Source organism: Psammomys obesus, unplaced genomic scaffold (assembly GCF_907164565.1).
Source record: "Psammomys obesus unplaced genomic scaffold, mPsaObe1.curated_primary_1811, whole genome shotgun sequence".
Taxonomy (NCBI): Eukaryota; Metazoa; Chordata; class Mammalia; order Rodentia; family Muridae; genus Psammomys; species Psammomys obesus.
In genome coordinates, this window is record NW_026596109.1 from 24526372 (window position 1) to 24540462 (window position 14091).

The 14091-nt window shown below is 37.8% G+C and overlaps 1 protein-coding gene across 1 annotated transcript in view; it reads left to right on the plus strand.

Annotated features, from left to right (window-relative positions):
* The window catches only part of Actr2 (actin related protein 2), a 42352-nt gene that overhangs the window by 12584 nt on the left and 15677 nt on the right, over nt 1–14091 (plus strand). Inside the window, exons 3-4 of the mRNA XM_055628971.1 lie at nt 6440–6655; nt 9334–9406. Of these exons, the coding sequence (XP_055484946.1) occupies nt 6440–6655; nt 9334–9406 (289 nt within the window). The remainder of the gene's footprint in view (nt 1–6439; nt 6656–9333; nt 9407–14091) is intronic.

A 14091-nucleotide genomic window follows, 5' to 3' on the forward strand; every position in this document is an offset into this window, starting at 1 on the left:
GAAGGAAGGAAGGAAGGAAGGAAGGAAGGAAGGAAGGAAGGAAGGAAGGAAGGAAGGAAGGAAGGAAGGAAGGAAGGAAGGAAAGAAGGAAGGAAGGGAAAGAAAGAAAAGAAAGAAAGAAAGAAAGAAAGAAAGAAAGAAAGAAAGAAAGAGAAAGAAAAGAAAAGAAAGAAAAAGAAATTAGCCTGGCAGTTTTATGTCTTGCATAGTTGTTGTGTCTTACTGGCATTGAGACTTTAGGTTTCTACTCATTTCATACAGCCAGTCTGGAAAACACGGAAGTCTAGACCTTGGTTCCTCTTCTCACTGTGACAGTTGATTTTCATAATGTGCTGGAGGAAGCCAAGTAGATCTTTATTTGGTCGTACACTGTTTGTCTTGCAATAACTGGAAGGGAGGTCCAGTTGTCATTAGCCAAAGTACTTTACATGAGAGACTCAGCACGTTTTTTTCTCCCATAGAACTAGAAATCAAGCAGGAACCACATTATTTTATAAGAAATAGAATAAAAGATCACCAACTGACTTACTTTCTTCAGGTGGCCAGGGTTCAAATTATGTATTAAAAAAACAAAATAAAACACAGAAATTAGGGGCCTTTTAAAATGAGGTTTTGTTTTGTTTTGTGGATAGTTAACATTGTTGGTCCTGTTTGGACAGTCTTTGATGAGACTTAGGGTGCACATTTGTTTGAGGTGCTGAGAAAGGTGATAGTAATCAGTGATAGAGATTTGCTGTCTTCTAGGTCTGTAGTATGGGTGCTAGAGACTTGAGTTATATGATGAATAAAAATATACATGGAAACTTAGCTTTTGTGTTTCTTTTATAAACCTAAAAGTGGGCTGGAGAGATGACTCAGAGGTTAAGGGCACCGGTTGCTCTTCCAGAGGTCCTGAGTTCAATTCCCAGCAACCACATGGTGGCTTACAGCCATCTATAATAAGATCTGGTGCCTTCTTCTGGCCTATAGGCACACATGCTGATGAAACACTGTATCTATAATAAATAAATAAATCTTTAAAAAAAAAAACCTAAAAGTGAATTCTGCCCTTTGGTAGGTTTCAAAAAGGAAGTGGTTCACACAGTATAAGGCATTTTAGGAAAGACCTTGAGGGAAATTTTGTTGGATTCCTTTCCCTCTTTTCATAAATTCTTATCTTTTTTCCTTTTTTGAAGACAGGGTCTTATTATGTAGCCTCAGCTGGCCTTGAACTCAAAAAGAGCCTGCCTCTGCCTCCAAGTGTAAGATTAAAGGCATGCATCAGGACACCTGTCAAATTCTGTCTTGAAAGAACTTCAGCTTGAAGCTTAGCTAGTAATACGAGGAAGGAAAACTGAGTGGCAGTAATACTCAGTATCTGACTTTTAAGCATTTTTATGGATGATAACATTTTTGAGGTTCAGAGAAATATGTAGCCATTTTATTTTCCTGCAGGACAAAAACAACACATTTCTTCACACCTACTTTCTTGCTTTTTAAGGCCACATAATAGAAATCAACAGTTTTCTTGAAGCATTTTTCCAGGGACTACCCCAGTAGCATTTACTGATACAGTTTCTCATTCTGTATTCTATTACTTTAGTTCTTTTCACTCTGCTCTCTTTTAAGCCTTTCGAGTTAAGTTGCTTTTCTTTTACTTGGATACCAGGGTTTAGATAAATGCTCCTGAACTAACTCTTACCTACCTAGATCTTTGCTGATACCACATATTTTCCTTATTATGTTCTTAAATTCAATAATGAATTAAAGAAGTTTGACATTTTGGGATTCCTCTGCTTAGTGTATTAACTTATATTTGTATGTCGTATTAGCTAAAATGTGATGGTAGACTAAGACAATGGAAATTTAAATCATTTAGTTAATTTTCACTTAGTAATTACTGTCCATGTTCATTTGGCCCTGATAATTAACACCATAAGTTATAGTAGTACTGCATCTGACCTCAGCCTAATTTGTCTCTGTTGCTTGTATGTTTAAACATTTCAGTGAGGATTTTATGTAGGCCTTTTCTGACTCTTGCTTCTACCTTCTCTTTCTTCACCTTTCTTGACCTGTTGAAGTAGAATAACAAAAAGATGGTAAGTGAGGTTACACACATGCTCTGTTTGTTTTCCACTTTTGCTTGGTGGGACAGTAGTTGTTGTTTTGTGCCCCTTTAGTATTGGGGAGGGGGGGATAGCCTTGTTTTTGTTTTAGTACTTTAATTTTTAACCCTTTTCATTTCTTCAGTTTGATAGCAACTAATAAAGTTCTATACTTTTCCTGATTGCATACTGCAATGACCCAAACAAGAACTAATTACTAACATAGTTTTGAATTGTTTTCCTTGTTGTCTTGTAGATGAATGCTATAATTAAAATGGAATGTTGTGTGCGTAATACAGAAATGAAGTAGCTATGTGTACAGACAGGAAATGGGTGAATTTGTTATGTTGGAGACTCAGTTTATTGATTGATGTTATATATTGCCTATAATACTGAGTACATATGTTTGCAGCCAGTACGATATCATGTATGTAAACTGAGTAAAATTTTAATGTGCAAATGAATCATAAATGAAAAAAGTAACAAAAGAAAATCTTTTTCTGTGCCACCTTTACTGATGTGTAGATTTTTGACATCTGAGAATAAATAAAAAAAAATATCTGAGGTTTTCCCCCAAATAAAAGGCCACCAATACACATACAGACAAATAAATACCATTGTGTAGTCCTTCCCATTTTTCAAAGAGACAGACAAACAAGAGGCTTGCTGGGCCTGTCCTAGATATTTGACTGTGGTAGTCTTTCAGTCTGAAAATTCTGATTTTTCTGAATAAAAAACAAACAAACATGCATTTGTCTTAAATAATAAAAAGATTATTAGAAAGGGTGTACCTGTAGAGAATAGTATAGGCATAATTTTAACGTTTTTTTTTTTTCTATTAGAAATAGAATGTCTAATTGGTATTAAAAATGTATTTGTTTTTTCAGTATAAAAGTAAAATTCTCAATGTACTGGGTGAAGAGAAAGAACAACTATTGAGAAAGCCTCACTCTGTAACCTGTACTCCTACCTGCATTTCCTGGCTTCATAGAATTTCCTTCTAGGGATGTAATTGTGATTTAAAGCTTGTATTTTTTTTCTGTTTTCTAGTTCAGAGTGACATTGTTCAGAATCATCCTTGGCAAATATAATCTAACTGTATAAATGGCTTTAAGCAGTGTCTTAGGTACTATAAGTTTTACTATGTCTTAGTTACTATGAGTACCAAGAGAGGCTTAGCTTTGAAGTCCAGTGGTGGGCAACAGTAAAAACTCAAACTCAAGGCTGCTCTGAGCATCATTGCCTGTTTGGTTCTGAGAGGAGGAAAAGTCACTTAAGGTTGTTGACATTTTTGACGTTTGAAAGTTGAAAGGTTCTAGGGAAGAGTTTATATGTTCTAGGTTTTGTTTGGGGGTTTTTGTTTGATTGGTTGTATGGGTTTTTTTCTCAGACAGGATTTTATATAGGCTGGCATAACAAGGCTGGCATCAGTCTTGTTGTGGAGCCTAGGAGAGCATTAAGCTGCTGATCTTCCTGCCTCCCCCTCTTGAGTGCTGGGGTTACCACGTGTGCCAGCTCCTGGTTTAGTGTTTTGATCTGTGGTCTCCCTATGTAACCCATGCTGAGCTTCTTCATCTTCCTACCCAAGGCCACAACATACCTGTCAGTGTTGCTTGTTGTTTTCTTTCCTTTCGTAGACAAAATTTCAAATATCTCAAGCTGGCAGACACTATGCCAGCTGTGCGATGTCTCCATCTGTTCAGAAGGCTCACTTGTTTTATTTATTTATTTATTATTAATTAATTTATTTATTTTACAATTTTTTTTTCACTTTGTATCCTGGTTGTAGCCCCCTCCCTCATCTCCTTCTGGTCCCCCCCTTCTCCCTCCCCTCCCCCATCTTTCTCCCCAAGTCCACTGATAGGGGAAGTCCTCCTCCCCTACTATTCAGGTCTCCTTAGGACTGCCTAGATCCTCTTCCTCTCTGGGCTGTTTAGGTTGCTCCCCCAGGAGGAAATGATCAAAGACCTGGCTACTGAGTTCATGTCAGAGACTGTCCCTCCTCCCCTTACTGCATGGAGACTGAGCTGCTCACAGGCTACATCAGAGCAGAAGTTCTACTGTTTCAGGATTTATAACAGTAGTTCTCAGCCTTCCTAATACTGTGGCCCTTTAATACAGTTTCTCATGTTGTGGTGACCCCAGCCATAGAATTATTTTCATTGCTACTTTGTAACAGTAATTTTACTACTGTTATGAATCATAATGTAAATATCTGATATGTAGAATATCTAATATGTGACCCCCAAAGGGGTCATGGTTCATAGATTGAGAACCACTGGTTTAAAACCAAATTTAGCAACAAATTTTTTATAAAACCCCTGAACTCATACACGTGCATTTTTAAATGTCTTTTTTTGTTCCGAGGGAAGAAAGGATACTCATTGTCAGAGTTCCCTTTTAATTAATATTTAATAATATGTATGATCCTAGAAGAAGATTCATGAGGCTTTGGTTTTGATTTCTTGCCATAAGGTAAGGCAACTATAACTCCTGTTCTTAAGAGGAATAAAAACTAAATGTTCTGTTGAAATCGGATCATACTTATTCCAAATTGATTGAAATAATGGTGATTACTAGCCAATTACCTAAGTCTTATATAATACAATGAAAAATACATTTCTCGTTGGATCAAATAACAAAATTGGTATGAAATTATACTTGTTAATAGCCAAAAGTAGCATATATACTTGCAAGTATAGATTTCTTTTCTACTTTTTATTAAGAAATGTTTAGCACATACAGCTGTGTTAAACAGGTTTTATAGACCCTTCATACATGTACCACCTAGATTCAGTATTAACATTTATTCTAAGCCAGGCGTAGTGGCACACACCTTTAATTCTACTTTAATTCTAACACTTGAGGGGCAGAGGCAGGCAGATCTCTATGTGTTTGAGGCTAGCCTAGTCTACATAGAGAGTTCCAGGGCAGCCAGGGCTACATAGAGGGACCCTGTCTCAACAACAAAACATTTATTCTGGTTAACTACATACCTATTTATACATCAAAATGCCTTGGTTTTTGTTTGTTTTGATGTATTTCTTCTTCTTCTCTCTAAATACTTCACTATGAATACCTTTATCCAGGGTTCACAGCCTAGATTTTTCCAGTTTTGAATTTTCTTCCTGAAGATTCTGAACAGTTAATAGTCAAGAAATTTGAGTGTTCGTTTTGGGGAAATTGACTTTATAAGAAATTAGTTGCAACACAAAGTTTTAGTGAACTTTGTTTTTCTTTTGCCATTAGTATATTTTTCAGAAGTTTGGCTTTTGATAGGCTTCTCATCCTGGTTTTCAAGTTTAAAAATACTTTTCTGGGACATTTCTAGGTTTTTTTTTTCTTTTCCCCAGTGCTACAGATTGAACCCAGGGCCTTACATGTGCTAGGCAAGCACCCTACCACTGAGGTACATCCGTACCCCTAGAGGCCATAGTTTTTAAAGCTACCTTTACATCTTCTCATGTTGGTTTTGTGGGTTTTTCTTCATTTCCCCATAATTTGAACTTATCATTATACCAAGTAGTAGCTATTTTTGGTACTAATTTCTAATTGGATTCATCAACATAGAAATAAATTAATGTCTGGATTACTGAGTTCTAAAACATTTAAATATTAGAATATTGCTTGCTTTCTTAAGCATACAAAGTTTGATTTTATTAATGTGGCTCACTTTAAATATGCTGTCATTGGAGACAGGTTGTGAGTATTGTGCTTCATGAAAGGTAGCATTGATTTTCAATAAAGATTTAAAATGTTCCCATGAGATAACTTTAAAGGAGTTGTTTTAATGCATACACATATAGATAGACATTTGTGAAGTCTGTTAATTGTGTGTGTATGTCTGTATGTATATGATATATTGTTAAAGAGGAATGAAGAATCATGATTTTTGCATCTACATTTATATAAGTCATTTTGATAATAAAAGAAATGTGCTTGTGTGCATTGAGCATTTTTCAAGCTTTTCCCCCTGATGTGCTATTTCACATATCACAGGACTTATTTTTTGAACATTTGAGCAAAAGAAACAGATGAAACCTCATACAAACCCTTCAAAATATGAAAATGTGGGGTTTATTTGTGTTAATGCTCTTCTTTTGGAAACATGTATTAAAGGTAAGGTCAATTTATTGATTCAAACACATAATACATAAAAGATTGATTAAACTTTGTAAGCCTTTTGTTCTTGAAAGAAAAGATTTTTAACTTTGGAATAAAAAACTTGATTTGCAATTCCCAGAAAGTTTAAAATTCAGTTATTCCCGAGCTTTCTGAAATTCAGGAATATAATTTTCTAAAGCTTTTTTACGTAAAGCTTTGACCATTTTAAAGCAGTGACATCCGTCTTTTAGGATCTTATGGTCGGTGATGAAGCGAGTGAGTTGCGCTCCATGTTGGAAGTTAACTACCCTATGGAGAATGGCATTGTACGAAATTGGGACGACATGAAACACCTGTGGGACTACACATTTGGACCAGAGAAACTCAATATAGACACCAGAAACTGCAAAATTTTACTCACAGAACCTCCCATGAACCCAACCAAAAACAGAGAGAAGATTGTAGAGGTAAAGTTTTGATTGGCTGGATAGCCATGTGTATCTCTGTGATAGAATGTTAAATCAAAAATGTTTTCTTCTTGCTACTTCTGCTGCTAAGGATAAATGAAAGCAACCATTTCTCTTTTGATTCTAGTTATTTACTATAGATTAAGGGTTGCTCATCTGAAATCTGAAATGTTTTGATTGAGTTAAGTAGTTTATTAGAAAGTAATAGATCTGATGGGAAAATAGTGAAGTTAGGAGAATGAGAGGTGTGTAGTAATAAGGCTTTGTGTGACCATGATGTTTAAATAAAGGCAGGCTAAGGAAGCTGCAGGATAGAAGGAGAAAGAACATTCAAAAAAAAATAGCCAATGTGACATATATACTTGAGATTAGGCAAGGAGGCCACTGTGGCTGGAAGGTGGTATGGGTAATAGGAAAGCTCAAGAAATAAGCTAGATTAAGTAGTATTAGTGCCTTGCCAGTTTCAGTAGGGAGCTAGCAAGCCTTGTATTATGGGTGAGAGGTGGGGCTGCTGCAACAGGGAAGACTGCTGTGTTGTTAGCATGGCACTGGGAGGCAGCAGAAGAGATACCAGTTTAGCCTTTGACAGATATTTATATGAAAGATGATTGTTACGATCAGGAAAAGCAGAAAAAATGTGAAAAGTGACCAGATTGTGGGTTTACTTTGAAGGTAGATAGGCCTAAGGATTTTTTTTTCCTGAGATATAGGCTCTTCATGTAACACTGGCTGTCCTGAAATTCTCTCTGTAGACCAGGTTGGCCTCAAACTCAGAGATCGACCTGCCTCTGCCTCCCAGGTACTGGGATTAAAGACGTGTGCCACCACAGCCCAGCTCTAAGGGATTTTCTTGTGATTTAAATATGGGTATTAGAGAGGGGTCACTTGGGAAAGTCTTGGCTTGAGTAATTAGAAGAGGTAAGGAAAAAACCAAGACTAGTAGAATAGGATTTAAGGGCAGTGATCAGGAGGAGTTCATTTTAGATGTGTTCAAGTTTGAGGTCCTCATTAAACATCCACACCAAAATGACAAGCATGTAATTGTGCATATATATATATATATATATATATATATATATAAAATAATTATAATTGAGTTCAGGAACACAGTGTGGAACTCAAGATAAAAACTTGAAAGTCTTTGGGATATAGAGGATACTTTTCACCAAAGCGGTGAGAAGGCAGGGCTAGAGAGAAGAACCTGCACAAGAGATTGGAAAGGCTATTGAAGTGAGGGCAGGCAGGGGAGCTTCAGTCCTTACATGATGGATTTTAGAGGACTTTTCATTTTGTTGTGTATGCACACACAGCAGTAGCACTTCTTATTAAAGGGATGCTGCAATAGCATGTTAGAAGATCAAGGTAATTGATGAATATGTATTCCAAAGTTGTAAAATTGAAGTTCTGTGCAGTTCTCATTGCAGTCAGTTAGTTGTTCAACATCGAGATACTCAGAGTGAGTGATTTGCCCTATCATTCAAGGAGTGCTTACAGTGGATGACTAAAAGACATCATTCAAGATTTTGATCTGGCTGCAGAGAATGAGCATGGACATGCCCAGAGAAGGCTCAAGGAAATGCCTCCTCCCTCCGATGTAGTTCATTGTGAAGTGGAGTTAAAGTCTCAAGTCAAGTAGAGGCAGTGGGCTGGGCAGCTGAGCAGTCTATATCTGACAACTTAGTATTTTTGTCTTCACCTTATTTTTTCCCTCCCTCCCTCCCTCCCACTACTGGGGAATCAGACTCAGACTCATTCAATCTAGAAAGAACTCTTCTACTGAATTACATCCCCAGTCCTGTTACTTTGTTTTGTTTTTTTAACTGCCTGGATGCAGGAGGAGTTGTGCGGAGGGGGAGGTAGAGCCAATTTTGACCCTGGTTGGGGGAAATAGGCAGACAGTTTTTCTTTTTCTTTTCTCTTCATTATTTATTTGGTGTGTGTTTATGTATATGTGTGCGTGCACACTTGAATGCCCGTGTATGGACAGTTGTTGGGGAGTAGGGTTCCCTTCTAACATGTGGCCTCTGTAGATTGCAGTTAGGGCATCAAGCCTTTAGCTGCTGAGCATTATTTCTCAGGTTCCAAGAGGATCTCTTTTAATTTCTTGATTCTGATTTCTTTTACATTTATGTTTTTATTTGTGTGTGTGTGTGAGGGTGCATAGGAGGAACAAATGCCATCCTGTGAATGTGGAGGTGAAAGGGTGCCAATGAGAATCAGTTTTCTCTTCCTATCATGTGGGTCCTGCGGCTCAAATTCAGGTTATTAGACTTGGTGGCAAGTGCCTTTACTGGCTGAGCAAGCTTGCTGGTCCCAGTCACATAATTTTTTTAAGGGTTATCAATTTAGTAAACTTTATGTGAAGCTTTCTTTCATATTGATTAGCTACTGACTGAAATATATTGAGAAATTCTTGGAGTGTAGCATTTACGAATGCTCCAAGACTCAGCTCAGAAGTGTATATGTTCTTGCAGGCAGGCAGGCATATATCCAAAACTCTGCCTTAATAATAGGAATTAGAGGTAGGTTTTATAAGGGCAAGAACTAGAATGGATGCTCAGTGTCCTTTGGCTGCATCTTCATTAACTGATCTGTGTGGAAAAATGAAGGAAGTATATTATTATGTAGAGTTTCCTACATAAGCCACATCCCTTTTTTTCTTCTCTTTCCATTTTCAGGTAATGTTTGAAACTTACCAGTTTTCTGGTGTGTATGTAGCCATCCAGGCAGTTTTGACTTTGTATGCTCAAGGTAAGTAAAACTTAACTATTAGGAAAATTAGTTCAGCAAATACTGTATGCCAAAAAAAGAATTTAATTTGTCAACCAAAGCACATTACTATAGGGGGTTGGAGAGTTGGCTCAGTGGTTAAGAGCTATTCTTGTGGAGGACCCAGATTCCTCCATGTGACTACATGGAGCCTCACAGCCATCTGTGACTCTACTTCCAGGGATCCAGTACCTTCTGCTGGCCTCCAAGGGCATTTGCATGCACTAGGTACATAGCCATTTACAGATAAACAGTATTACAGATAAAATAAAGGTAAACAAAATGTAAAAAAACAAAAACAAAACCTGACAAGTTCATTTCTTCTGTAAAATCACACTGCAAAACTTTAGAATTATGGGGGCTGGAGAGATGGCTCAGAGGTTAAGAGCACTGGCTGCTCTTCCAAAGGTCCTCAGTTCAATTCCCAGCAACCACATGGTGGCTCACAACCATCTATAATGAGACCTGGTGCCCTCTGCTGGCATGCAGGTGTACAGGCAGATAGAACATTGTATACATAATAAATAAATAAATCTAAAAAAAAACCAAAAAACCTTTAGAATTATATGTGTCTGTTAGTATGTCTATGTGGCATATGTGTTTGTGTGTACAAGGATGCATACTTTTGGAAGCCAGAGGTTGACTCCAGGTGTTTTTCTAATTCTCTGCTTCCTTTTTAGAGACAGTGTCTCTCTTAATTGACCTGGAGTTCACTGATTGACCAGGATAACTGGTCATAAGCCTCCAGGATCCTCCTGTCTCCACTTTCTATTGCGGAGATTACAGGCCTGGCTTTTATGTGGATGATGGGGGCCCAGATGCAAACCCTTATGCTCATGTAGCAGGCACGTACCCACTGAGACCCTCCCCAGCCCAAATTTATAATTTCTGTCATTTGTCAGAAGTGCCATATACATTTTCACTTGCTTCATTTATAAGAATCTAAGCTGAAAGTGACAACAGTTCTTTTTAAATAGTATAGTTTTTCTTTTAAGCTGATTTAAATTTTTATACACTAAGAAGAGCTGGAGTTGGCTCGTGAGTTAAGAGCTCTGGCTTTTCTTCCAGAGAACCCAGTTTTCCAGTTTCACTTTCCAGCACCCTATGGCAGCTCGCAACTGTCTGTAACTCCAGGTCTGACGCCCTCTTCTGGTCTCTTTGGGCACTTGCAGGCATGTGGTGCACAGACACATATGCAAGCAACACATCCATACACAGAATAAAAATCAGCAAATTTAAAACTTTTATTGAGAATAAACATAGAATTTGTCCCCAGAATTGGCTTGAGGGTTTTTTAGTTTTGTTTTTTTTTTATTTTTTTTTATTTTTTTTTTATTTTTTATTTTGCTAGTTTCATTTTGTTTTTTAAAGATTTTTAGTTTTGTGTCAGCTTGACACATAAGGGAACCTCAGTTAAGAAAATGTGGTGGTGCATCCCTTTAATCCCAGCACTCAGTAGTCAGAAGCAGGCGTATCTCTGCGTTCAGGGCCAGCCTGGTCTACAGAGCAAGTTCTAGGACAACCAGGGCTATACAGAGAAAGCCTGTCTGTAATACCAAAAAAAAGAAAGAAAGAAAAAAGAAAATGATTCTATAAGATGGTGTTGTAGGCAACCCTGTAGGGCATTTTCTTAATTAGTGATTGAGGTAGGGCTGGCAGCTCACTCTGTATGTAATAGTGAGATAGACAGTTTCTTTGCTTTTAAAGTGTTTATAGTGTAACTGTAATTTTTCATTTGAAGGGAAAAAATCTTGTGTTCTATCGACTGAGAGAAAGTATTTGTCTGGATAAGTCCACATCTGGATATTCTACTTCTTGAAAATTTGTGTTTTTTATTTGTGTGGGTCGGCATGCATGTGTGTGACGTAGTACCTATGTGGTGATAAGTGGACAACCTGGAGGAGTCAGTCCTTTCTCTCTACCCTGGGAGTCCCGTCGTAGACTCAGGTCATGAGATTTGGCAGCAAGCACTTACTTCCTCTTAGCTATACTGTAGGCCTAATCTTCATTTCCCCTTCTTCCATTCTTCCATTCTTACTTCATTTTAAACTACAACTTTAGAGGGACTTACCGGCTGATCTCCCAGAGGGTTGAATTAAATTCCCACCATTTGGCTGGTGACACACAGCCATATGTAACTCTAGTTCCAGAGATCTGACGTCCACTTCTGGCTTCCACAGTCACCAGGCACACAAGTAGTGCATAGACATCCATGCAGGCAAAAGACCCACATAAAATAAAATTAAAGTAAAATTTTTTTATTACTTTTAGATATTATTTTTATATACAAAGTTCACTAACTTTTAGGAATGATTTTTATATACATCAATTTTTGAAAGTTTAAAAGGGGTTTAGTCTAAGCTTGAACCTGTAATAAGAATTTCATCTTGGTGTTATTTTATGTACATCAGTGTTCTTGCATGTATGTGTGTTTTCTGTGTGCCTCCCTGCTGCTCAGAGAGGCCAGAGAAAGGCATAGGATACTATAGTGCTGGTTATAGTTGTGAGCTACATTGTGGGTATTGGGACTCCTCTGGGTCCTATGAGAGCAGTAAATGCTCTTAACTGCTGAGCTATACTGTAAAAGAATATTTAGGAAAACTGGTCAGTATATTTTCCTAGTAACATTTATGAATTAATCTCTGACAAGTAAGAGGATAACCTATCTTAATTGCTTATATTTAGCTTATTTTGTTGTTGTTTTTCAAGACAGGGTTTCTCTGTGTAGCCCTCGCTGTCCCAGAACTCAATTTGTAGACCAGGTTGACCCTGAACTCACAGAGATCCACCTGCTTCTGCCATCTGAGTGCTGGGATTAAAGGTGTGTGCCACCTATGCCAGGCTGTATTTAGCCATTTTTATGTAACTATTGACTCCTTAATTTTTAGAAGCCTATCTAAAAGAAAAGTGAGTCTTAGAGTGGTAGCTCAGTGGTTAAGCTGTAGAATCACGAGGATTAGACCTCAGATACCAGCACCCATGTAACAGGCCACATATTCCTGTAACTCCAGTTCTGGTGGATGTGGTGACAGGAGGATTACTGACACTTGCTAGCCCCAGGTTCAGGATGAGACCCTTCCTCAAAGGAGTAGGTAGAGAGAGATACAGAAGGACATCTGATGCACACAAATGCATAGACACAGAGAGAAATAAACAAGCAAGTAAATCTTTGAAAATATAGTAAGGTGGAGAAAAATTGAGGAAGACAGCCAATATCAGCTCTCAGTCCTCTGCAGGTCCATGAGGACACAAATACCAAAACAGTCTCTTTGAAAGATCAGGATTGAAAGGCAGCAGTATAATAACTTTATGAGGCTATAACATTAATCAGCAAAAAACCAAATTTTATCAAATTAAAATGGGAATGTTTATACTTACATTCATTTTTGTCAGACAAACAAATATGACAGTACATGCAAATTTATATGTAAGATGAGGTCAAGAATGTTTCGGGTAAAAAAAAAAAGAATGTTTCGGGTAATATGTCTATAGGCAAATTTATGTAATAAAGTAGAAGGAAGAGAGACTATTCAAGAGAAGAGAAAATAATAAAATATATATTATGGTTTTTAAAAAAATATGTAAGTTATAATAGACTGGAAGGTAAAGAAGCTTGGTACAGAGCCTGGAGATCTGAGTTTGATCCCCTGGTCCCTAATGGAAAGAGAGATCTGACTACAAAATTGTCCCCTGTTCTCTACATGTATACTGTGGTATGTACATATAGACTCAATATTAATACATTGAAAAGTTCTTTTTTTAGTGTGAGTTTTCAGGTCTGTTTTTCTCATTGTTTTTTAAATAGTGTCTCATGTAGGCCAGGTTGGCCTTGAACTCCCAGTATAACCCCAGAATGACCTAGAACAATCAACTACATTATTTTTAGTCAGGGATTCACGGTGTAGCTGTGGCTGTCCTGGACTGTGCTATGCAGACCAGGGTAGCCTCACTTGCCTCTGTCGCCAAAGTGTTGGATTAGAGGTGACCTGACCTAGGATTTCTCACCTTTATTTTCCAAGTGGTGGGATTATAGGCTTTTCCCAGTATGTCCATCTAGAAAAGGTTTCTTTTCCCTCAGGATTGACTTGTGGTTTTTTTTCAAACATTTTTATTCTTTTCAAAATTTTATTCTGGGCGGTGATAGCACACACCTTTAATCCCAATACTTGGGAGGCAGAAGTAAGTGGATCTCTGAGTTCCAGGCCAGCTTGGTCTACAGAGCGGGTTCCAGGACAACCAGGAATACACAGAGAAACCCTGTCTCAGGTGAGCACCCATGTTTGGTGTCTCACACTTGCCTGTAACTACATGGCCTTTTGTGGCTATGGCAGGCATGCGCACAGATACACAAAAAATATAAACATTTTACTAAAAAATTAGTACTGGTAGCAGTGTTTGTATGTGTGGGTGGAGGGTGTGATATTCAGGCCATGCATACACTTAGAGGTCAGGACAACTTTGTGGAGTTGTTGCTGTCCTCTCACCTTATATGGATTCCAGAGCTTGAACACAGGTCAGCTGGCTTGTTTTTCAAAGTGCTTTTACTCTCTGAGCCACTTCACCAACCTCTTATCCCATGTTTCAGTGGCACAAGCCAGATGCACGCACACCTGTGGTTGCAGTATGTAGCCATTGCTCAGGCTGCTGAAGGCTGTGGTTAGGGGTTC